At 39.8% G+C, this 24,822-nt stretch overlaps 1 protein-coding gene across 2 annotated transcripts in view; it reads left to right on the plus strand.

Moving 5' to 3' along the window:
- PLCL1 (phospholipase C like 1 (inactive)) overlaps positions 1–24,822 on the plus strand; it is a 304,452-nt gene that overhangs the window by 228,961 nt on the left and 50,669 nt on the right. For both annotated transcript variants that reach the window (XM_065562047.1, XM_065562048.1), the window contains exons 2-3: positions 19,155–21,626; positions 23,894–24,097. In XM_065562047.1, coding sequence (XP_065418119.1) covers positions 19,155–21,626; positions 23,894–24,097 — 2,676 coding nt within the window. The remainder of the gene's footprint in view (positions 1–19,154; positions 21,627–23,893; positions 24,098–24,822) is intronic.

Consider the following 24,822-nt stretch of genomic DNA (forward strand, 5'->3'; position numbering starts at 1 on the left):
CATTGATGTTACAGATCCAAAGCCCAGCACAGGCAATATTTACTGACAGCTTTGTGATCTGATATCTAGCAGCCTTTTAAAAGTGGGAGCAGAAGAGTTCCCACTTTCCAGTAGGGCACACAGCACTTGTTTCTAGACCAGGGAGGTTTCGGGATATCTGCTGATATAGTAATAGTATTTTCTATGTATACAAAATCTATTTGAACTTGCTTTTAGAGTTGTTCTAAAATTTATTATTTTAATGTGATGTTTATGTTTGATAATAGACTGACTAATTACATTGTTATTACACTTCAGATAGTATTTATGCTTCTTAATACCTGTAATACCACAAATTCATATAACTGAAAAGGAGTCTAATAACAGTGTAATCAGTCATTGTATTTTTATAAAATGGAACCAATTTTTCTTCCCCTGAGACCTGCACAGTTGAACTCATGATGCTAGCACTCATCTAGTGCTTTTCATCAGTAGATTTCAAAGCACTTTGCAAAGGAGGGTTAATATCATTATCCCGATTTTTATAGATGGGGAAACTGAGGCATAGAGCCGTGAAGTGATTTGCTCAGTACCAACCAGCAGGTCAGTGGTAGAGCAAGAAATGGAAGCTGGATCTCCAGAGTCCTAGGCCAGTGCTCTTGCCACTAGGCAACGCTGCCTCTATGGGGCATGGGACTTTACAGGGGCATGGATACTAATAAATGCTTCAATATTTCTTTTTACACCTCACTAAAACATTTGCAAAATAGTTTTTCTTTAAGTAAATGGGCTATAGACGGTGTGGTTTGTCATGAAGGGTTACTGGCACTCATTTGGGGTAACCTACATAACTCTCGCACAGTTTTGCTGGTCATCATGAATAAAGCAGCCATCCTGATCTCATGCTAGTAAGAACTCTGTATATGCCCGCCTATTTATTAGATTCACATTTAGTGAGGGCGGCTACCAAAACTGACTCCTAAGGACTCATCAGCTCATTGTCACAAGGGAATTCAGAGTATTACCTATAGGGGAGAAGTTTAAAGAATTATGCTATTGCTGTGTCATTTGTATTTTGGGTTTAAGGTGTCAGTTCTTGATCCCTTTATCATGTTATAATAGTGTGTTTCAAAGGTTGACATGCAAAACTACTTCCCTGACTCCTTTACTACACTTCGTACTGTGATTATAAATGGTGGACACAAGTCTATATGTAATTTTAGCATAACACTTCAGCCCGAGTATATATTAAAAACAGAGGTTGAAAGTACAAATGAGCTGAATGTATGGAATTCACTTGAGCACATAACAGAAGGGAAAATATCATATACAGGGGAAATACTTCAGATATATTTTTATTACTTGAAAACAATCAGCAGTCCTTCCCTAAACCTATTTCTGTAAGGAATCTTGTCAATAGTGGGTGGTAGATGAAATAAATGGGAAACAGTTTGTGCATCCTGAAAAAGGCAAGGCCTCAATCCTGCCAGGTGCTGTATGTGAATAGCCACCCCCCTGTTCTCTCCACTTATTATGGCTTTCTTCTCCAAGCTGAATACAAAAGCAGCTAATCCCTCAGATAAGTGATGCAAGGGGATCTGTATCCCTGTGTTTCCATGGAGATGCTATGTGTACCACTCAGGAGGGTGTGTATCACACACCTATAAAAACTCCTATATCTCAAGGACACTCCTAAATTGATAAGTATTTTTCTTAAAGGTGTATTTATGCCTCTAATTGCTGAAACCAGTTGTGCTGAACGTTTTCTTTTTCTGATGGAAATCTGGGAATTTTTTAAATGCCATGCTTGAGGCAAGATTTCACTTCTTACATACATTATAGACAAGCTAAAACAACCAAAGTTTGCTTGCACAAATATTTAATTTACTGTTATATATTCTGTTTAAAACCTATTGAATAATTTATAGTTCCTCTTCAATTATAAATGACACAAGAATTACCAAATTATTTTGATTCTATAGTTTCATTGGGTTTTGGTGCATCAGTGATACATTTAAGGCCTGGGGATGACCTGACTCAGCTTATTTATTCATTTGTCATTTTTATGCTAAATTGATTTAAAAAGGGTTTAAAATAATATGCTATGGAGATTGGATGCTTTATTGGATTACATGCTTTACTCATGGAGGATTGTTGTAAGAATCCAAGTGAAGTAAACTGGCCATCCTATTTCAGGCCCAATTGAATAAGAACCAACAGTATCATGACAACAAAAGCACCGTACACCATCATATTTGACCATTTCATCTGAAAAGGGTAGAACAGAGTAATTGAATAGTTTCCTAGATTATAAAGCAGAAGGAACCTTTGTGATCATATAGTCTGACCTCCTGTATAACACCGGGTTTAGGACTTCCCCCTGAATTAATCCAGTCTTGATAAAAATTGCGGGTTGGTAAATTGTTCCAGTGGTTAATTAACCATTTTAAAATTGTGCCTCATTTCCAGTCTGAATTTACCTAGTTTCAATTTGGATCATGTTGCAGCTTTGTCTGTTAGATTGAAGAGCCCTCAGTTATCAAATATTTGTTCGCATGCCTTAAAGAAGTTTATTACATCAACACTATTGACTTTGACAACTAAACTTGTAATCTCATCAGAAAATATATGAAGTTAGTTTGACAAGATCTATTGTCCATTAATCCTTATTGATTAGCATTAATTATATTACCTTCATTTACTTCTATGTTAATTGAGTCCCGTATCTGCTGCTCCATTATTTTATCCAGGATTGGTGGCAGGCTGACAGACCTATAATTATCTGGGTCATCCCATTTACCCTTTTAAATATTGGCACATTAGCTTTCTTTCAGTTCTATGGAACTTCCCCAGTGTTCCAAGACTTGTTGAAATCAACAGTAATGGTCCACATAGCCCCTTCGCCAGCTCTTTTAAAACTCTTGGATGCAAGTTATTTGGGCCTGCTGATTTAAAAATGTCTTGCTTTAGTAGCTGATGTTTAACATCCTTCTGAGTTACTGTTGGAATGGAAAGTATTTCATCATCATGATATGAATACATCATTTGTTTTTTCCCAAATATGGAATAGAAATATTTAATGAACACTTCTGCCTTTTCTGCATTATTATTAATAGTCCTACCATTTATATCTAATAATTCCTTTTGTTCCTAATATACTTAAAAACCTCCTTATTGTCCTTAACTCTGCTAGCCATTGATTTCTTCTTGTCTTTTTGCTTCCCTTATCAATTTTTTACAATTCCTAGCTTCTAACTTATATTAATTCTTATGAACTTCCCCATCCCACTTGTTATACATTGATTTTTAGGGGTGCTTTTGCTTCCCCTGTAAGCCATGTTTTTTTTTCTTTTATTATTATTATTTTTAACCAGTATAGTCTTCTTTCCGACTCCATTTATTTAGGAGGGGTAGAATTCTGTCTACGAAGAGCCCCGAATCATCATTAATCTGAGAGAGTGTTGTCATACATGAATGGAGTGCAGGTCAGACATGAACAGATTCTTGGTTGCCTACCTCCTTTAGGCTATCTTATGTCATAAACTTGTATGCAAAACTCCTCTGCTCATGTCAATGATTTCGATTTTTAGGTTTTTTTATTAGTTACAGTTTAGTACATATGAAGGTCTCATCCTCATCATCAGAAGAACCTCCTTCATACCATAGGGTCAGATTCTCACAAATCTCATTTAGGCAGAACTCCCTTTGATTTTAGTGGCAACTTTGCCTGATGAAGAAATGCAGGATCAGACCCATAGAAAGGGTTTAATCTGATTGGATCCCCATATCTGAATGAACGATTGCCTGAAGATATGTACCATTTCTAAGGGATGTACAGAGAGTGCTAAGGAAGGGTAAATGCTGCTTCCAAGAACAAGATGATTACAGGTAAAATCTACAAAGGAAGATGTGGACTTAATCTAGTCCATTTATATTTGGATTTTTGTGTCAGAGTAGGTGTGACAAAGGTTGTGCATTTCAATACATAAAGAGAATAAAACAATATAAGGATCATCTCTCTCTAATAGTTACATCTTCAGTCCTATAGATTTCCCTGTAGATTTCAAGTGAATTTTTTTCACTACTATTCTTTACCTCTTGCAAGTAGCTAGGATTATTTCTACAGCACATTCAGTGCTGATGTATCAGACCGCTTCCAAATCTTATTACAACTAGTGATGGGGGGAAATTGCCCAGTCTCTCTCTTTTCAGAACATCCCTGAGATGTTCTTTTGTGTTCACTGTGCCCATTTGGGGATCTCTGATTAGCAAGAGAAAAAAGCAATAAAGTTATGCTGAAATGTGCAGTTATTGTAGTGCTCATTTTCCCATTCCCCAGAGCACAATAGCTTTTACATCTAGGGTAACACCATAACTGAAAGCTTTTAAGGGTAGGTCTATGCTTCAGGTGTGATTCCCAGATTGAGGAGACATAACCAGGCTCTGATTGATCTAGAGTGCTAAAAACAGAATGTAATTCCCATTGCAGGACGGGCTAGCTGCCCCAGGGACAGGCCTAAGATCTCGGACAGTTACATGTTTGGACCAGCTAGTTCGTTCCATTGTTCGTGTGGCTGCAGCTGTGCTCTATTGTTAGCCCCCAGCTCGATCGGAGCTTGCCTGGTTATGTCTCCTCAAGCTGGGGATTACTCCCCCAGCTCAAAATGTAGACGTACCCTACGTGCGTAAGCACAGTTTTCTAGCAATACTTTACGTTTACAGCCAGGCTCTGTTCCCTCTATAGCTCCCGAGCAGTGGTGCCCTGTACCACTAGAATGGCTCTGAAACCTTGACAAAATCTTCTATGTTTGTCAATTCCTGATCTGTGATCTACTTTATTTTATCTGCCAACTATTCAGACTACTTGTTGAGGTTCATAACACTTCTGCTTTATGCCTGTACTGAAAGCAATAGATATTTGTGAAATAAAGGAGTTACATATTTCAAAACATGCAGGGTTTATTATGCCTACAGGAAGAATAACCCAGCTGTTCATTTAGATTAGAATTGTGAACTTAGTACATTTAATAAAAGAAATTTATGTTTCTAGCAAGGCTGGCTTGCAAATCTAGCACCAGAATTAAGGTCACCAAACTTTAGGGAACATTCCCTTATCCAGTTTCGTAAATAAACTTCAGATTAGATCTCGCTCTTCAATAAATGTTGTTAAACAACAGGATAGCAGTGGTGGCAAGAACACGTCTTACTATTTGCGCCTGGTTAGCAGATTCTGACTAACTCTTTCAGATGCAGAACTTGCTAACATGATCCTGGCCTTTGTCAACTCCAACCAGGATCACTGCAGTGTACTTTACCTGGAGTTTATGCCTTTTATCAATCTGGAAACTTAATCAGGTGCAGAATGCAGTGTCTAGCATGTTAAACAATGCTTCTCCAGGGGAAACTCATCATCCAAGCTCTGTGACCTACAGTGGCTGCCTACAAGTTTCCAGATTGAATTTAAAATGTTAGTTTTGACCTAAAGTCCTAAATAACTTGGGACCTTCGTACTTGAGAGGCCAGCTCTCTCCTTGTGTCACGTGGAGGTGCTTGAGCTGGAAGCCCTGTCATTTAAAAGAGGGGGTGAGTGGGGTACGGTATTCTCCCTGAGGAGCCCTCAGCTTCTGAACCAAGCCCCTTCCTCCCCCTTTCCCGCCCTTCCTGTAAATTGACCTTAAGGTCATGCTGTAAGGTATATCTGTTTGCTTGAGCTTTTGCAGGGGGAGGGTTTGGTAGCGGGTAGGTCTGTGTTGGGGGATGGCAGTTGTGTAGGGGGCAGAGTTTTGTGGCTGCTGTTAGGTAAGCTGCTAATTTTTATCTTTTTCTTCTTGCGATTTATGCCAGGACCCCTCGGGCTTTGAATGGAGGAACCTTTTTATTTTAGTATCAATCTAAAGAAATAAGAATCTATGAACAAAAGAAGATCTTTGGTATGGAGAACTTGAGGACACTAGAGCTGAGATCTCTCACCCTTCCACGGCCTCCTGTTACTTCTTTTCTTGGACAGTTGAAGAATAAAAGTGACCTTGTCTTCATTTTATAGTCTGTTAGAGTATCTGGAGCTATTCGGTCCATTTCCCAGGACTCCAGTCATCCAGAGGATGGCCTGAAAAGCTGGCCTTGGGAGACTTTTAAGAATTACAAATGGGAGCAAATGGAGCTCTTAGAACAGGGGTGGGCAAACTTTTTGGCCCAAGGGCCACATCTGGGTATGGCAATTTTATGGCAGGCCCTGAATGCTCATGAAATTGGGGGTTGGGGTATGGGAGCGGGTGAGGGCTCCAAGCTTGGGGATGCGGGCTCTGGGGTGGGTCCAGAAATGGGGAGTTTAGGGTGCAGGAGGGTGCTTCGGGCTGGGATGGAGTGGTTTGGAGGGCAAGAGGGGGTCAGGGATGCAAGCTCTGGGTGGCACTTAGCTCAAGTAGTTTCTGGAAGCAGCGGCATGTCCCCACTCCAGCTCCTATGTGGAGGCATGCCCAGGCACCTCTGCGTGCTGCCCGGGCCACAGGCACCACCCCTGCAGCTCCCATTGGCTGCGGTTCCTGGCCACTGGGAGCTGCGGGGGCGGCACTTGGGGCAGGGGCAGCGTGCAGAACCCCATGGCTGCCCCTACGCGTAGGAGCTGGAGGGGGGACATGCTGCTGTTTCCTGGAGCCATGGGGAGCCACAGCACACATGGAGCAGGGCAAACCCCTGACCCCACTCCCCAGCAGGAGCTCGAGGGCCGTAGTAAAACATCTGAAGGGCCAGATGTGGCCCCCGGGCAGTAGTTTGCCCACCCTTGTCTTAGAATAATAGAGCACTGTGGAGGAGCATTAGGAGGTAATTGGAGGCTTATTTGTTACCAGAGGAGCACTGATGTCCTATGAAACTCTCTGCTCTATGCATTTTTAAGGAGAAATAGACCCAAGAGGGGCGTGTCCACCGAAGGCTGCCTCCACCACTTAACGCTTGCACTGCCCAGGCAGAGTGGGTGAGTGAAGGGGCACGGTTCTGCAAGGGAAAGTTCTAGGTTCTTGAGGAGACTGAAGGGAGGTTTGCAAGGAGAGACTTGAACCCACAGTAGTGTGTTTCCAGTGCTCTGAAATCTCCACAGAGTTGCATGGAGGAGCAGTGCCTGTCCCCTGGTTGGATTTGATAGATTTGACTTCATCCAATCACACAGAATTCTCAGCCAAGCCTGTTCTCTTAGGCTTTGTGAGTGCTGGAGGTGAATTTCACCTTTGGTGCCTTCCACACGAAAAGCCTATATTTAAATATAACTAGTAGGAACTCTGCTGCTATACATGAAATCAAGGGTTTGTTACGCAGCAAGAGTGAAAATCTGAGGAGCTACGCAAAGTCCTCTGCAACATGTAAGCCCCTTGGTGGGGCTGTACAGGGGTGTGCATACACACACAGAGCAACTATATCTATTATCTCTCTGTAGATCTTTGTTGAACTGCTTGATAAGTAAGGGCTAGATTCTGCTACTTGCTACCTGAACAATACCTTCCGCCATGGATCCCAGGGGACGTAATGAGTCTTCTTGCAGAGTCAAGTGCTACTAACATGAACAGGGGTGGCAGAATGAGACCCTAGGTGATATCATTATTACAGCGAGTTGCAACCTATACACCAAATGAAAGAAATATATATATAATATATAAATGAAAGCTCTCTGGACCCTTGTGCCTGCCTGGAGCCCATTGGCTTCAGTTACATGCATCTGATTGCAGGATTGGGTCTAAATGAAATGATTAGTTTTAGCATTATAACACCCAGGAAAACTGACTGTGCTTGCCTTATGGAAACCTTATTTCCAGAAAGCCTTTCCAGTTGGAATTTTAAAGTGCTGCTCTTTTTTCTTCTCCGTAATTTTTCCAACAAAATTTCTAACTTTCCTCAAGGTAGGACTGAGCAGGTTGAACAACGCTGGCATTAGAGGGTTGTTTTTGACACAGCAAATAAATTGTGTCAAATATTTTGCTCTTGAGTTTTCCCTTCTCTTTTTTTCTCCCCATCCTAAATTCTAGTGCTCTGATGAAATTCAAAGGGGTTTTAGTGCTGGTGGAGCAGAGGAAAGCAGACAAGCCATTATAATTTTGTCTCCTGTTGAATTTCTCCAGTGGGGACTATTCAGCATCTCAGAATTCTTAGGTCATTGTCTGCATCCTGCCTGCATTCTTCTGTTCCCTCAGGGTGGCCGTTCTGGGGAATGACATTTCCTCCCCTTTTGATGAGAAGCTCACTACAAAGCCATTATTAAGTTCCTTCCTGTGTGTCTTTCCTTCTTTTGTGTCTAGCTGGTCCCTGGGTGTGCTGAGAAACCCACTGTAAATGCTGCTATTGCTCCCCAGGATACCCTTCCCCTCCCCTCCCCTCCCCTTCATTCATACATAATATAACGTATGTCTAGGGTCCTTGCTTTTTCAAAATGGAGAGTGTGCGAGAGAATCTGCCCCAAGTGTTTTTGTGCATCTGCCTGTCTGATACTCTTGATCTATTTATTTTATGTTAGAGAAACACATAGTTTTGTGCCAGACTAGTTAGAGAGAGAACTTTTGTATTGTCATGACTTAGTATGTTGAACTTTGGATCAAATCCCACAGTCCTTATTCAGTCTGTACTCAGGCAAACCTTTGAAGACGGAAGGAATTTTGTGTCAGTAGGGATGGCTGGATCTGGGCCTTCAACATTAACATCTGTTCTCACAAGCTATTGAATTCTCCAGGTTAGTCCAGGAGTGTGATTTGGCAGCATATACAGGAATGACTGTAGGAGTTGTATCATTCTGTCCTTAAGCCTGATTTCTGAAGGTGGCTGATTTGTGCTGCTTCTCAGTCTCATTACAATAATAAGAATGGATCAGTTGGTTTTGTGTCTTTTTCTTTGCTTTCCTTGTTGTTACTGTCATAGGTATCTGATATTTAAAATCTGCAGAAATAACATTTGTCAAAATTGGCACAAACTTGATAGAAAGTTTTGCTCATTAATTCATTCTAGTAACAGCAACTATACTGAAAATTGATGAAATCTGTGAAATGAGCCATTCTAGGATATTCTCTGGAGACTGTAAATCTGTTTATGGTTCAGAGTATGAATTCTTCCTTGCTAATGCATATCTGATCCAATTTTGAATTTCAGAAGTTAAATATACTAGTATTTGGTCTGTTTTGCCTTCCCCTCCTTCTCTCTCTCTCTCTCTCTCTCTTAAGGAACAGCTGTGGTCTAGTGAACTTGAGCACAAGACCAACATTCAGGAGACCTGTGCTACAATCCCAGCTCTGAAACTGACTTGCTTTGTCACCTTGGGCAGGTCACTTAATCTCCATATGCTCTGGTTTACACATTTATAAAACCACCGCATCTACTTGCTTTGATTCTTGATGGTTTCCTTGTGTATTACTCCAAAAATGACCACAAAGCAGGGCTGAACAGGCAGGTGGTTGTGTGTGTTGGGCGTATTTGAAAGCAAATTTCAAACGTGAACATTTTTTTCACCTTTATAAAATGGTCTGATCCTGCACAATATGCCAGTTTATATATATTGTGCTATTCTGCCACACACAATAAATAAATAAATAAATTAAATAAAAAAAAAATATATATATATATATATAAATTTGTTGCCAGGCAATAATGCATAGTGATTGAATGGGATTTAGGCAGTAAAACTATCTCAAGTCCAATGTTTCAGAGTAGCAGCCGTGTTAGTCTGTATCCGCAAAAAGAACAGGAGTACTTGTGACACCTTAGAGACTAACAAATTTATTTGAGCATAAAAGCTTATGCTCAAATAAATTTGTTAGTCTCTAAGGTGCCACAAGTACTCCTGTTCTTTTATCTCAAGTCCATATGTCATGTCAGTATTTCTGATGCAGCTACCTCTGCTATGTGAAAAAAATGACCAACATGACACCCTTGGGATATTGAATGAGGATTGTGTCCTGGATCTTGATAAACCAGGATGAAAATGATTGTTCTCAAGCATTTACAACACTCAGAACTATTTGAGAAAGAACAGTATACAGTGTGAGTTATTCTACCACGCTGAAACTTAAAAGGGATACTTTAGAATCTAGCCATCATGATGAGGAGCACTTTTATTCTTTGTAGCTATATACACTGCTAATGATAGCCCCATGGCTGAGCCCTATTACACTGTGCCATAGGATCTTCCTTGAAAATTCTCGTTCAACAATCTGGTGGGGAGGAGGGACAGAAGTGTGAAGGGTTCTTTGGGGAGAGACCAAGTAACCTAAGCCTCTAAGCATTACAAAGACCAGAATTGTATCTTGAATACCACTTGAGCACCTGCAGTAGTTCCAAATAAGCAGAGTACTCCTTTGCCGTTAAAGTATCAATAGATTTAATGTGCTTCCCTTGGAAATACTTTTATTTAACCAGTTTACTGATTAAATAAATCACATGGTATTCCATAACCTATGTATTATTCAGGAAGCTCAGTTTATCACCATATAATTGAGGAACAGAGGAGACTGCTTTTGAATTATTTTAGATCCCATGTTCCTGGGAAGTGGGAGAGATTAGAATAAGGCTTTTCTTTTAACAGCAAGATCATTCAGTGAAAATGCTACTAGTTTCTGAGAGAGAGAAGTGGATTTGCACACTGGTCTTAACTGTATTTACTAAGTTTAGCTCTCAGCATTTAGCAATAAATGTCAGCTCTCGTCGCAGAGACCCTACAGTTCTATAAGGACTTTAGGTGTCTGCCATTAGTGATGCTTTTGCTCTTTTGTATTTCTTAAAGGAAGCTTCGTTGCTATTGACATGTTAGATACATTTGATGTAGTTTAATTTCTGGCTAAAGCAGCGTATGAGCTTGGGATTCACGTGTAGGGTCATTGTCTGATCAGTATCACTGCATTAGTTCTTGACTTCTGACCTGACAATTTGAGTTCTATTAGTTTTGGTGGAGGGAGGGGGCATTTTGTGTGTATGTGTAGATTCCTTGTAATTATTTCTATTAGTGCTATGATTTAAAAGGCAAAATATAGGCTCGTCAGAGGTTAGGCTGGGTTAGGGTGACCAGACAGCAAATGTGAAAAATCAGGACGGGGGTGGGGGGTAATAGGAACCTATATAAGAAAAAGACCCAAAAATCAGGACTGTCCCTATAAAATTGGGACATCTGGTCACCCTAGGCTGGGTAGCGTGGAGTTTTTCCACAGCTACCAGTGACTCACTGATCCCAATGTTTACATACTCAGTACTTCTGACGAGCAGGGTACGTTTGACAATAGAATTTCTTCTATTCTGGTAACCAGCTTAAATCTGAGCTGAAGCAGCCTTTTTCCTCTGAGACAATCAGTTGAAAACTAAGGCCCCGATCCTGCTAACACTTGCACATGTACTCAACTTTCACTGAACTCAGTAGGATTGTTCACCTGCTTGAAGTTAAACGTGTGCATAAGTGTTAGGATTGTGGCTGAAGGAATCATTGTTTAATGGTTATTGTGCAGACCTGGGAATGAGAAGACCCAGGTTTTAAATCTTAGCTCTGATAGACAAGTCACCTAACTAACATGAATCAGTTTCTCCTTCTATTATATTTTGATAAGTTGCCATAACTACTGCACAGCGGTAGTAGGAAGCTGAATCACTTAATCTTATTTTTAACTTTTTAATCCTGCCCTTGCAGGCGGATGGATTCAATTAGATAGTAGAACTTTTCCATCGCTGAAAATCTTTGCTCCTTGTTTTGTATCCCTGAGCAAAACTTGGAATCAGGAGCATAACCCAAACTCTGCTCCCTTTCATTAGGAATGGAATGCCACATTAGTTGCCCTCTTCTGGGCTGGTGTTATGAAGTTATGACGTTTGTCCCACCTTCCTTTTCCATTAGCTACTATTCTCACCCAAATGTGAAGCAAATTCTAAGGGCAGTGTCAACACGTAGGCATTTTCAACATTAGAGCCATAGTGTCACTTTTTAAAGAAATTATACAAATGTTTTAAATGCATTTTAAAAGGTATTCTTAAGCCTTTGCAATAATTATAGATAAGGATTCTATCAAAAGACAAATTGGGAGTTCAGTAATACTCAATATTCTATACCGAAGAAAAATATGTGAGCATTCCCTGCTCAGAAAAGTCCACAAAAGAGAACCCCACAGAGATAGGTCATAAAAGGACAAGGCATCATTTCATAGTCACAAGAGGTTATGATGGGTCAGCATCTGGTAAACCATTATGTCACTTGTAAGTAAACAGTTATACATGACATACTCAGACCCATGTGTTTTAATTTCTTTTGTAGTAGAAGGAATAGGCCAACATTTTCAAAAATATGCACTCATTGGGGGGCCTTAGTCTTTGGGCGCCCAACTTGAGATGCCTGTGGTGTGATTTTTCAGAGGTTCTGAGCACCTGCAGCTCTTCTTGACCGCTGCTGGAATTGTGGGAACTCTTCCCTTCTGAAAACCAGGCTCTATGGGCCTCAAGTTGGGCACCCAAAAAACTGAGGAACACAAATCTATGGAAACTTTTGAAAAATGTTGGCACTTCGAAAGCATTATAACTTCCTATAGTGAATATAGGATTTCCCTCTCTTTGTACCCTCAGTAAGCTGTACACACACTAATTATGAATAGTGACTTTTCCTAAATAGTGTTCTGTACACTTATATTTTTTGTCTTGCATGAAGGCTCTAATGATGGGAAATCTCCGTAAGTTATTGCTTTCTCTTTTTTTTACAAAATGTGAAAAGTTAAGATGAATCAGTTCAGTTGATCTGAATTTATTTATGGGGTTTTTTAACCATGGAAAAACAGCAGTGCTTATAAACACTACTTTACAGTTGGTGTTTTGGTTCCCATTCTTCGAGACTGTATGTTTTCAATAGAAAGAAGCTTTGAAATATTCTTCTTTTTGATTTCAAAACCTGTATATAGTCAAATATATGTGGATCTTACAGGTGCCTTTGAGATCCCAGGCAATTATATTAAATATTTTCCTAGAGACACAGTGCTGTATAGACCAAATTCAAACCTGAATACAGTGTAGAGACAAACACTCCTAATAAGGGACACAAGAAAAACAGCTCAGAAAGCGTGAAACTATGAAGGATTAATCCATTTAAACAAACAGTAACATACCAGAGTTATGAACTGACTAGTTAACCACACACCTCATTTGGAACTGGAAGAACGCAATCAGGCAACAGCAGAGACAAAACAAACAAAAAAACCAAATCAAAACAAAAAAGGGAAATACTGTACTGTGTTAAACGTAAACTACTAAAAACTAAAGGGAAAGCATCATTTTTCTTCTGCATAGTAAAGTTTCAAAGCTATATTAAATCAATGTTCAGTTGTAAACTTTTGAAAGAACCACCATAATGTTTTGTTCAGAGTTACGAATATTTCAGAGTTACGAACAATCTCCATTCCTGAGGTGTTCGTAACTCTGAGGTTCTGCTGTAACAAATATTACGTAAAGGCTCATATTCAGGATTCATTGTTTGTGCATGGCATTTTAAAAGTTGACATACTATATCAGATCTCTGGACCATCAAATCAAACTACTTTGGTAGTAGTCAATACATGATCCTTTGGAGGAAGTTGTAACTCCCCATCCCTCCCAAAATATACCTGCCTAGTCTAGTGTGCATTGCTGGTCAGAGGGAAGAAAAAGATCTGCTTGAACCCTGCAGAGGTCAGTTTACACCCAGAGGAATGAGATTTGATTCCCCTCAGCTTTGTGACACCCTTCCAGTTAGAAAAGGGAGAACACCAGGTTTGTGTGGGACTAAGGTGAGTTTGGATCTATAATGGGAGAAATGTAGAGGAAGTGTATGCCTATAGTTAGGAAAAAATACATTCTTCTGAAAAGTCATGAAGAGCTGTGTATGTTACGGCAACTTGATGCTGCTATTATGGTTGAGATGGTAAAGCTAGAAGTACCACTGACCAAGTCAAACTTGACTCAGTGAACTATCTGAAGGAAAAAAACTGACACTGGTGCATGGAAATAACTGCAAGAGTTCACTGCTGTACTGTTTGTTACAGAGCTTTTATTGTAGAGTTGTTAGAGATGAGCAGTTTCTGTGCTGTCATAGGATTCCATTCATTTCATTGGATAAAACCTGAGTCATCAGGCTTGATGTGGAGCAAAATGGGCAGGGCTTTGGGGATGAAATTTGTCCCCAAGCTGGGGACAGCATTGCCCCTCCCTGGCTGTTTTTCTAGCCCTCAGGACTCAAAGTGCTGGTAGCCTCTCTCTGTCACTGGCCTGTTGTGTTAGAGCCACTGGAAATCCTGTGGCAGCTCTCCTGACCTGCTCCCATTGGAGCCCTCCACACTGGCTTATGTGAAGCTGGTACAGATGCTCCTTGGTGGCATGCAAAGAGTGGAAAGGTGAGGGATGAATAGAAGTCCTACTGTGTTTACTACCTGCGAAGTTCTATTTTGCTTTATCTAAGGTCTCTGAGAAAGACACACTCTAAATCTCAAGGATTCAGTAGAACATCGCATTGTGCTTTTGAACTGAGTGAGTGTTTTGGATTAATAAAAGAGAAGATTTGTTCTGATCTGTAGGTGAATACAATGGAGAGTTTCCTGATAGTCTGCAGTATGAATACCTTTGGCATTTAGCACAAGAACGCAGTTTTGCTATTCATACACATAAGCTCTTAGCAACTTTTAGCTTGTTAGGTTTCTATAATCATTCCTGTATTTAGTTCCGAGTGAAAGGTGACATAGATCAGGAGTTATAGCCAATAGAGACATTGCAGCATAAAAGTGTTTGTAGTTTAATGTTGTTTGTTAGAAGAATAAAACATAGGAATTGAATTTATTAGGGACATAAAGTATGAAAGTAATTAATTATATTGGCCCTGAGCCATGGGTCTACCTGAGCTAAACTCAACATTGGACCTGAGTGGAGACAAAGTTGGCTTCAAGCCTCCTTTGCTCTTCTCCAGTCTCTGGGACAGGCAGGACTGAATTGACCCCTCGTATAACTTAGAGCAGTTCAGAGGCTTCTCTAAATTGTTCCATCTTGTATCATCCCCATAGGGTTGAGAGGTAGCGGGACTTGGAGCTGGCTACACCCCACTGATTGAATCTTTAGCTGCCCCACTAGAGCAGTGTAAAGGTGCAAGAGCAGAGGCCAGGGTCTGCGCTTGCTCTGAGAAGAAACACATTTTGTTTGTTTTGGGATTTTTATTTTGTTTAAATAGCTTTTATTCAGCTGGGTGAAATAAAATCTAATTATCAGGAGAATCTTTGTTTGATGCTTACTTACAGATGGAAGCAGGCTGATTTTGTTAGTAAATCTTGCTCTTTTTATTTTAAATAAACAAATTATGGAACAACAAAATAGATAGTTCACCGAAATGTCCTTAGTGGAACCCGCTCCACCACTAACTGAGGAATGTAAATTAGATTCTTTTCTTAATGTTAGGTAAGCATGTGCCTCTAGAAGAAAATATGTCCTCTCCCTGAGATTTAATAAAGCTATAGTTTAAAAAAGATTAAGGGCACACTTTTTTGAGCATTTAATGTTTGCAAAACTTGAATAAATATGTTTTTGATGATTACATTTTGAAATGAAAACTGCCTTATTAAATTGAAATTATATACAAATTTGTCAGGCTTCATTTTAAAAGCATTACAAAGAAATCATACAATAGTGACCAAATAAGAAACACCTGGAGTGGTTATGAGCTCATTCTTGGATCAATTTACAATTGCAAATTGCATAGTTTTCTCCTCCATGTATTGTATTGTAGATTAGAGTGATTAGTCATTAATGCCAATTAAAATAATATCAGTTGCAATAACATCCAAATCCTGGTCATTTTACATAATTAGTCCCCAGGATTAGATTTGAATTGATTGACTTGATAAACAGATATGAAAAAGTCATTCATGGAGAGGAAACACTATTTTTCTACAATTTTTAAATTGCCTATATGACACCAACTAAAAACTCTTTGCAATAAACCCTAAAGATTAAGAGCAAGCATTAAAAGCAGCACTCAATGGTCCCAGGAAGGCCCATTATTTTTGTCACCTAAAATAAATTAGTCTGATTCAAGGTATCATTGCCATCAAAAACTACAGCCATTTCACAATTAAAAATAAACAACTTGTGTGTTTTCCACAAAAGCCAATTGGTGAGCATGTTTTGTAACAAATCTTGCTGCCCTCTCTGGCAAAGACAAAATGATAGATCTTTAGCTAGTGTAATCAGTGTAGCTCCACTGAAGTCACTGGGACAGATTTACTCCAGCTGAGAATCTGGCCCAGAGTACCTCCATCATTGTGTAGATTGCTGTAGATTAAAACTCCAAAAATGTCTCAGTTACTATATTTATTTAAGAAGACTTTAAATGTGAATTTTTTCTAAATTAATGTGAGCAGTATTGCCAACCCCCAAATATTCAAAAATCATGTGTCCCCACCAAAAATATGAGACTAGCTTAAAAATCATGAGATTTAAAAAACAACACCACCACATATTGGGTACTTTTCATATGCCTTCTGGTTTCTGGGCCTTTATTTATAGTGCATTTGTTTAATGTTTTCAACCACTTCCCCACAACCATGAGGACTAGAAACTTACCTTTTATTTTAATTGAAAGCTGAGATTCTCATGCAGTGTTTTGATTACAGACGCTGGGGCTTTAAGAACATAACGTAAGAACGGCCATACTGGGTCAGACCAATGGTGCATCTCACCCCGTATCCTGTCTTCCAACAGTGGCCAATGCCAGATGCTTCGCAGGGAATAAACAGAACAGGGCAATCATCAAGTGATCCATCTCCTGTCGTGCAGTCCCAGCATCTGGCAGTCAAAGGCTTAGGGACACCCAGAGCATGGAGTTGCATCCCTGATCATCTTGGCAAATAACCAGTGATGGACTTATCCTCCATGAACTTATCTAATTCTTTTTTGAATCCAGTTATAGTTTTGACCTTCACAGCATCCCCTGACAACAAGTTTCACAGGTCGACTGTGTTGTGTGAAGTATTTCCTTTTGCTTGTTTGAAGCGTGCTGCCTATTAATATCATTGTGTGAAAGACACCAAATACCACAAGACTCACCATAAAACTGCAGAAGTTGGCAACACTGTATGAGGTTTTTCCTGCTTCCATTGAAATCATTGGAAATAGGTTCAGGTTCCTGGTTTTGGAATCTACACTGTTCCGCTAAAAGCGAGATATGGAATTTCATATGGATTTTGCTAAAAACCACAAACATGTTGTTGTTTTAAATTTAAATAACTTTTTCTTTAAAAATCTAAAATTGGGAAAGTAAAGGCTCTTATACAAACTACTGTATAATTGGCTGCATTCATTTATACTCATTAGCATCTGTTGCTTAAAGATTTTCATACCAGCAATATATTAAATTGCAGTATGATGACTCAGGAACATAAAAATGTGCTGGTGAAAATGTAAAAATGTGCTGAACTAATGTGCTGGGTTCATTGACTTTCTTTCTCCCTATTTTAATCCTAATTAGCATACTAAATGCTACAATAAATGGCTAGAGTAATTTTGCCTGTCATTAAAAGTTTTAATTCATTGCCTTGACAGATTAGCTAAAGACCTTTAATACTAAAGTTTAGAGGTTTTGTAATTGTTCCCAATAGAGCCAGTTGGCTTTGAATACGGTTGTTGTATTTCTTTGATAACACTTCAGATGTTATTGAATGGGCTAATGTGGAGAGTTCTGTATATAAGATGGACAATAAAGCACAGAGAAATACTTCAAAAACAGAAAACGTTAATAATGACCTACCTTCTCAAAATAGCTAGCCCAAGAATGCAAACATTCATACTTAGTTCTTATACTGCTTACAGAGCAGTATATGCTGGGATTTAATTTAACAGGTAAAGTCATCTAGATCCATGGTGGGATCCTTAAGATACTATGTTACTGAGTATTTGGTTTTCTGGTCAGATCTACAGTGCAAGAAATATGGGCCTGGTTTTCAAACTAGGTCATTGTTTTGGAAGGCATAGTTTTGCAACATTGAAGAATTGCACCAACAGTTTTATGCCTGAGTTTCATTCATGCTCTCTACCGGCAAGTTGTGGGCACAAAACAGCACACACAAACATGGAGGCCTTATTTGAAAATCAGGCCTTGTGACCGTCAAGGATTATAGGGAGGTTTTATTTTTTGTACTAATTTTCCTGAGGCTTTGGCTTTGGGCCGGCAATAGGTTTTGGGGCTGCAGTTGCTCCTCCTGGCCACTGGGGCTGCCGTGGTGCCTGCTGAGCAGGTAATTAGGCAGTTTCTCTGCCTCCCACTTGGCTGATCTCTTCTCCTCCTTCCCATTACCAGGCAGCATGGAGCCGGGAGGGAAGGCTGGTGCCCTCCTGGTGCGTAGGGTGGAGCTGAGATGGGCCTGACGGGGCACAGGAGCCGGCGGGAGCCCGTGCTGGGGGCCGGGACAGAACGCAGCATTGCCAGCCCAGAGGTCTCCCCGGCCCCCTGAACGGCCTGGCTGGCTTCGGGTGATGAGATGTTACCCTGGCCTCTGCCCGTGAGGCCTGTTGTTCTTTCCCTTCTGGTCGCTGAGCCGTCAGGGAGCGCTCGGCTCGTGCTCCCAGGCTGTTCTCTGCAGCCTGCGGTGTTGGAAACGCACCTTCCTGTCAGTGACCGCTGCAAGTCTCCCGTGTTCCCTTGACGCTAGCGGCTGGGGCTTCGTGGAAACACCAGATATGGCGAGAGAGGGGCAACACTGAAAGAGGGGAATGGAAAGCGGGTCAGAATGAGGGCAGGGCTATCTCCCACCTGCCCAGGCTTTCCCTTCTACGTCAACCCCCCGCTCCACCCCCAGGCTCTTCTAGGCTCTCCCCCCACTCCCTTCATCCCCGTAGCAACCCTCCAGGTTAATTCCATAACTGTGAAGCTTCTCACTGCTCAGTGAACCCTCCCCAATCCCAACTCCTCTAGTTACCTTGATTGTCCACAAATCCTCTCCTCCCAATATGCTTCTCAGGAGTGATTGTGACAGCTATGTTGTTGCAGCCAAGCAAGACACTGTGTAGTTATATTCTATAACTGAGTAGAGAATTGAATTATGGGAAGGGATAGTGCTTTATGTTTTGATGATCAAACAAATATAAGGTAGCTATGCTTTGTATATTATATATACACTTGACAAAGGGCCGAAGAAAATGTACTTAATTATTTTTAAATTATTTTACAGGATCCTTCCAACCAAAAATGTGGAAGGAAGAAAACTGTGTCCTTCAGCAGCATGCCATCCGAGAAGAAAATAAGCAGTGCTAGTGACTGTATCAGCTTTATGCAGGCTGGGTGTGAACTGAAAAAAGTCCGTCCAAATTCCCGCATTTATAATCGTTTTTTTACTCTAGACACTGACTTGCAAGCTCTTCGCTGGGAACCTTCCAAGAAAGACCCTGACAAGGCTAAGCTTGATATTTCTGCTGTAAAAGAGATAAGACTAGGGAAGAACACTGAAACATTCAGGAACAATGGACTTGCAGACCAGATTAGTGAAGACTGTGCATTCTCTGTAATTCATGGGGAGAACTATGAGTCTCTTGACCTGGTTGCCAATTCAGCTGATGTGGCCAACATTTGGGTGTCAGGTTTACGTTACCTGGTTTCTCGTAGCAAACAACCTCTGGATTTAATGGAAAACAGCCAGAATACCCCACGGTTTGTGTGGCTAAAAACTGTATTTGAAGCTGCAGATGTTGATGGTAATGGCATAATGTTAGAAGATACATCTGTAGAGTTAATCAAACAGCTTAATCCTACCCTAAAGGAATCAAAGATTAGGTTAAAATTTAAGGAAATCCAGAAAAGCAAAGAAAAACTAACAACCCGAGTAACTAAAGAGGAGTTTTGTGAAGCATTCAGCGAACTTTGCACAAGACCTGAAGTTTATTTCTTACTAGTGCAGATATCTAAAAACAAAGAATATTTGGATGCTAATGACCTCATGCTTTTTTTAGAAGCTGAGCAAGGAGTTGCTCATATAACTGAAGAAATGTGTCTAGACATTATCCGCAGGTATGAACTTTCTCAAGAAGGACGGTTGAAGGGATTTCTTGCAATTGATGGATTTACTCAGTATTTGGTGTCCCCAGAATGTGATATTTTTGACCCTGAGCACAGAAAAGTTGTCCAGGATATGACTCAGCCTTTATCACATTATTATATCAATGCATCTCACAATACCTATCTAATAGAAGACCAATTTAGAGGACCAGCTGATATCAATGGTTATGTCAGGGCTTTAAAAATGAATTGTAGGAGTATTGAACTTGATGTTTGTGATGGTCCAGATAATGAGCCCATCATTTGTAACCGTAATAGCATGACATCACCACTTGCCTTTCGAAATGTTATTGAGGTAATAAACAAATTAGCCTTCATTACTTCAGAGTATCCTCTCATTCTCTGCTTGGGTAACCACTGCTCAATACAACAACAGAAAGTAATGGTTCAACACATGAAGAAGATTTTTGGAAACAAACTCTACACAGAAGCACCTTTACCATCAGAAGCCTACCTTCCATCACCTGAGAAACTGAAAATGAAGATCATTGTGAAAGGGAAGAAGCTCCCCTCTGACCAGGATTTATTAGAAGGAGAAGTCACTGATGAAGATGAAGAGGCTGAAATATCTCGAAGAATGTCTGAAGATTATGTGAATGACCCAAGGCTGATCTGGCTGTGCAGAGAGTTGTCTGATTTGGTATCGATATGCAAGTCTGTCCAGTACAAAGATTTTGTGGTATCTATGAAAAGTCAGAATTATTGGGAAATCTGCTCTTTCAGTGAGGCAGAGGCCAGTAGAATTGCAAATGAGTATCCAGAGGACTTCGTCAATTACAACAAGAAATTTTTGTCTAGGATATACCCAAGTGCTATGAGGATAGACTCTAGTAACTTAAATCCCCAAGATTTTTGGAATTGTGGTTGTCAGATAGTGGCAATGAACTATCAGACTCCAGGCCCAATGATGGATTTACATACTGGCTGGTTTTTACAGAATGGGGGATGTGGCTATGTCCTTAGACCTTCTGTTATGCGTGATACAGTATCTTACTTTAGTGCAAATACAAAGGGCATCGTTCCAGGGGTCTCTCCTCAAGTTCTACATGTCAAAATTATCAGTGGTCAGAACTTTCCAAAGCCCAAGGGAGCTTGTGCAAAAGGGGATGTCATAGACCCATATGTTTGCATAGAAATTCATGGAATTCCTGCAGACTGTGCAGAACAAAGAACTAAAACTGTTCAGCAAAACAGTGACAATCCTATTTTTGATGAAAGCTTTGAGTTCCAAATAAATCTACCAGAACTTGCCATGATCCGTTTTGTTGTTTTGGATGATGACTATATTGGTGATGAGTTTATAGGCCAGTATACCATACCACTTGAATGTTTACAGCCTGGATATCGACATATACCCTTGCGCTGCTTTGTTGGAGATATCATGGAGCATGTTACACTTTTTGTTCACATTGCAATAACTAATCGAAGTGGAGGAGGAAAAGCACAAAAGCGCAGTCTGTCGGTGAGAATAGGAAAGAAAGGAAGCGAGTATACCATGCTGAGGAACACAAGCCTTAAGATTATAGATGATATCTTTAAACTAGCAGTGCATCCATTACGAGAGGCCACTGACATGAGGGAAAACATGCAGGTATGAAACTTTTTACTTCATTATTGCTTTGTACTGAACACTTGGGTAAACATTCTGATCTCAGTCACAGCAGTATAAATCCATTGAAGTCAATGGACTTGCTTCAAAATTATACCTGTGTAACTAAAAGGAATATCTAGCCCTTGCAGTTTAAATACACAAAGTGCTGATTTGCCAAAGCTTGATATTTACTGAGGTTAATTAACATATAGATGTCAGGCTAAGCATCTGTTTAATTTTTGAAAAATATTTAAAAGAAAAAAAGCCCACTGCTGATTTTAGCTAATTGGGAGATTTGAGTTGAGGACTAGCTTGTATCTCCAGGCCATAGGACTAGAGAGACATCCCATCCTGTCTCCTTTTTGAAGAATGTCAGCTTACCTTTATCTTGCTAACTAGTGAAAAGTGTGTGTGTGTGAGTGTATGTATGCATGCGTGCGTGCCTAGAAACACCCAAATGTATGAGTCATTCAGGTCTTGTCTACATTACAGATGTGTACTCTGCTAAGAGTTATGTGATCCTACCTAAAACACATTCCTACCCATACACACATGCTCTATACATTTAACATGTCAACCAAATACCATTGGGATTACATTTTGCTTTTAGCTAAATGCTGGTTTAGTCTGAACTGGTTCAATGCAGTGTGGACAGCATTAAGACGGTTTGGGCAGAAATGGGTAGACCTTCTGCTACTGTACCATAGTCCCAGAATCCAGTTCTTATAGATGTGTCAGGAACTGTGGGATAAGCACCCATTGTGCAATTGAAAAAGTTTAATGGACGGGAGGAAACTGCAATGGTTCAGAACGTGAGTCAGCATGGCAGGTTTGCACTCTTTGTGCTTAATTTCATGCATTCTCACTGGTTCAGTTAGGAGAAAATCAGATCTGTGGTGTAGATGCTGCCAAAGAGAAACAAAACTGAATAAGGTTAAACAATAAGAATTGTATTTATATAGGAGAATGTACAATAGCTATTTCCTTGGTAAAGCAAAGGAAACAGTGTATTTATCCCTGGAAAACAGGACAAGAACACATTTTATATTACTTCACTGACCCTGCAATTCTGGACAGAGTCTAAAGCAAATTTAGTTTTGGCAGCTGGAAAGGTTTACAAAATGACATAAGTTATAAATCACTCTCAGAGGAATATCTTAAGCATATTTTTAAGAATGGGAAACTCTTCCCAGGCTTTTCTTCCTTGCAGGCCTTGAAAATAACTAATTTGAATCTCTGACTCCATCTTCTGTTCCCTTACATTCCTTTATTCTGTAACAATAAATATTAGATTACAGCTGTATACACGAAGTAGTATAACAAGAAAATAATTTATAAACCTCACCTAAAAATAGTATTAATGTGTGTTCAAAAACTAAATTTTGCTTCTAGATCTTGTTCTCAAGGATAATTTATATGACAACCAAACAACAGATTTTATTTTCTAATACACCATTCAAATATATTTGGTTAAAAGAAGAGCCTCTGTTAATTACTTGAACATTTTCGGATTCCTGGCCTGCAAAGATACAGAGTCCTGCAAATCCACAGATATCCACTTTTGTATTGTTTACTATCTTTGCGGACCAGATACAGATCCAAATTTTTATATACGCACAGGGCTCCAACAGTGAGATTCGGTGCAGATACAAATACATATAAAAGGTGGAGTGCGGGTCACAAGTTCATTATTGTGGATGCAGATCGGATGTGGATCCAAATTTTTGTATCCTCACGGGGGTCTAAAATGCAGTATGGTAACAGTTGTGTTCTGCTGGTTGCTACAATGTTCTGTTACTGGGATTCTACCTCGATATAACGCTGTCCTCAGGAGCCAAAAAATCTTACCGCATTATAGGTGAAACCGCGTTATATTGAACTTGCTTTGATCCACTGGAGTGTGCAGCCCCTCCCCCCTGGAGCACTGCTTTACCGTGATATATCCAAATTCGTGTTATATCGGGTGGCGTTATATCGAGGTAGCGGTGTACAACTTTTTTCAGGCCTTCTATAAAAAACATAAAGAAGCAGCAAAGGTCACAACCCTTTTTTTATTTTACTCTTTGCAGATTATCTTTTAATTCTTATAAGTTTCTTATCCTCACTTAAAACAGTATGATCACAGGGACAAACTTATTCTTAGAATTTTCCAAATGCTCACGAAACCGTGTGTGTGTGTATGTGTAAGAGGCACTAGTTGACTTACTTTTATAAACCAGAATGGGATGGTGAGCTACGGTAAATGCAAATCCATTTTCCCCCCACAGAATGCAATTGTGTCTGTTAAGGAGCTTTGTGGACTCCCTCCAATCGCCAGTCTGAAGCAGTGCATCTTGACTTTGTCCTCACGGCTCATAAACAGCGACAATACTCCCTCTGCCACTGTCTATATGAAAGATACATTCCCTTACCTGGAGCCTCTGGGGACCATGCCTGATGTGCAGAAAAAGCTTATGGCTGCATACGATCTGGTAGGAGCTTTTATGACTGTGTTTTTATTACTGTGGTGTTGTTATTTCGAAATATGGTGGGCCAATTCATGCTTCTGTTACTCTTGTGAGAGGTCCCATTGAGATCAGTAATAGCTAAGATTGTACAAGATCCTAACGGACAGTATTTTTGCTCTCATGCTTTTTTTGTTTTAAGGTATGTTTCAAATAATACTAGAATAAACCATTGGAAAATTTGTCTAGAAATTCTTCATGACGGAAAACTGACTAAGAACATATGAAAGGGACAGAATGAAATAAATAAATAAAGGATCTTGGTTAGTGAGTCCACATATTTCCCTAAAGTATTTTCCCACAACTTCATCTGTTTTAGGTTGATGATTTAACATGTTCAAATATAATTCCTTTCTAAAAAGAATAAGTCCCTATTTTTCAAAGTTTTTCTCAATACATATTTTCTTTTTTAAATCGTGTCAATGTGCAGAATATTGAAATCTGTTGTCTTTTCATGATGAAATAGTAAACGATGTATCTGAACATTAACATTTCAAAGTATAATATAGTGTCTGTGTGTGGGGATTACGCCTCCAACTGTTGAAAGAAGTTATAGTGAAAAATGCCACCCCACCTTATTGTGGCATTTGTAATGACTCAGGTGGTGGTTCTTTTTTAATAGAGAAGTGGTTGTTAACCTTAAGAAATTTCTTTCTACTAGAGGAAATGTCAGTCCATGTGACAGTCGGGTG

This window comes from Chrysemys picta, chromosome 11, assembly GCF_011386835.1.
Source record: "Chrysemys picta bellii isolate R12L10 chromosome 11, ASM1138683v2, whole genome shotgun sequence".
Taxonomy (NCBI): domain Eukaryota; kingdom Metazoa; phylum Chordata; order Testudines; family Emydidae; genus Chrysemys; species Chrysemys picta.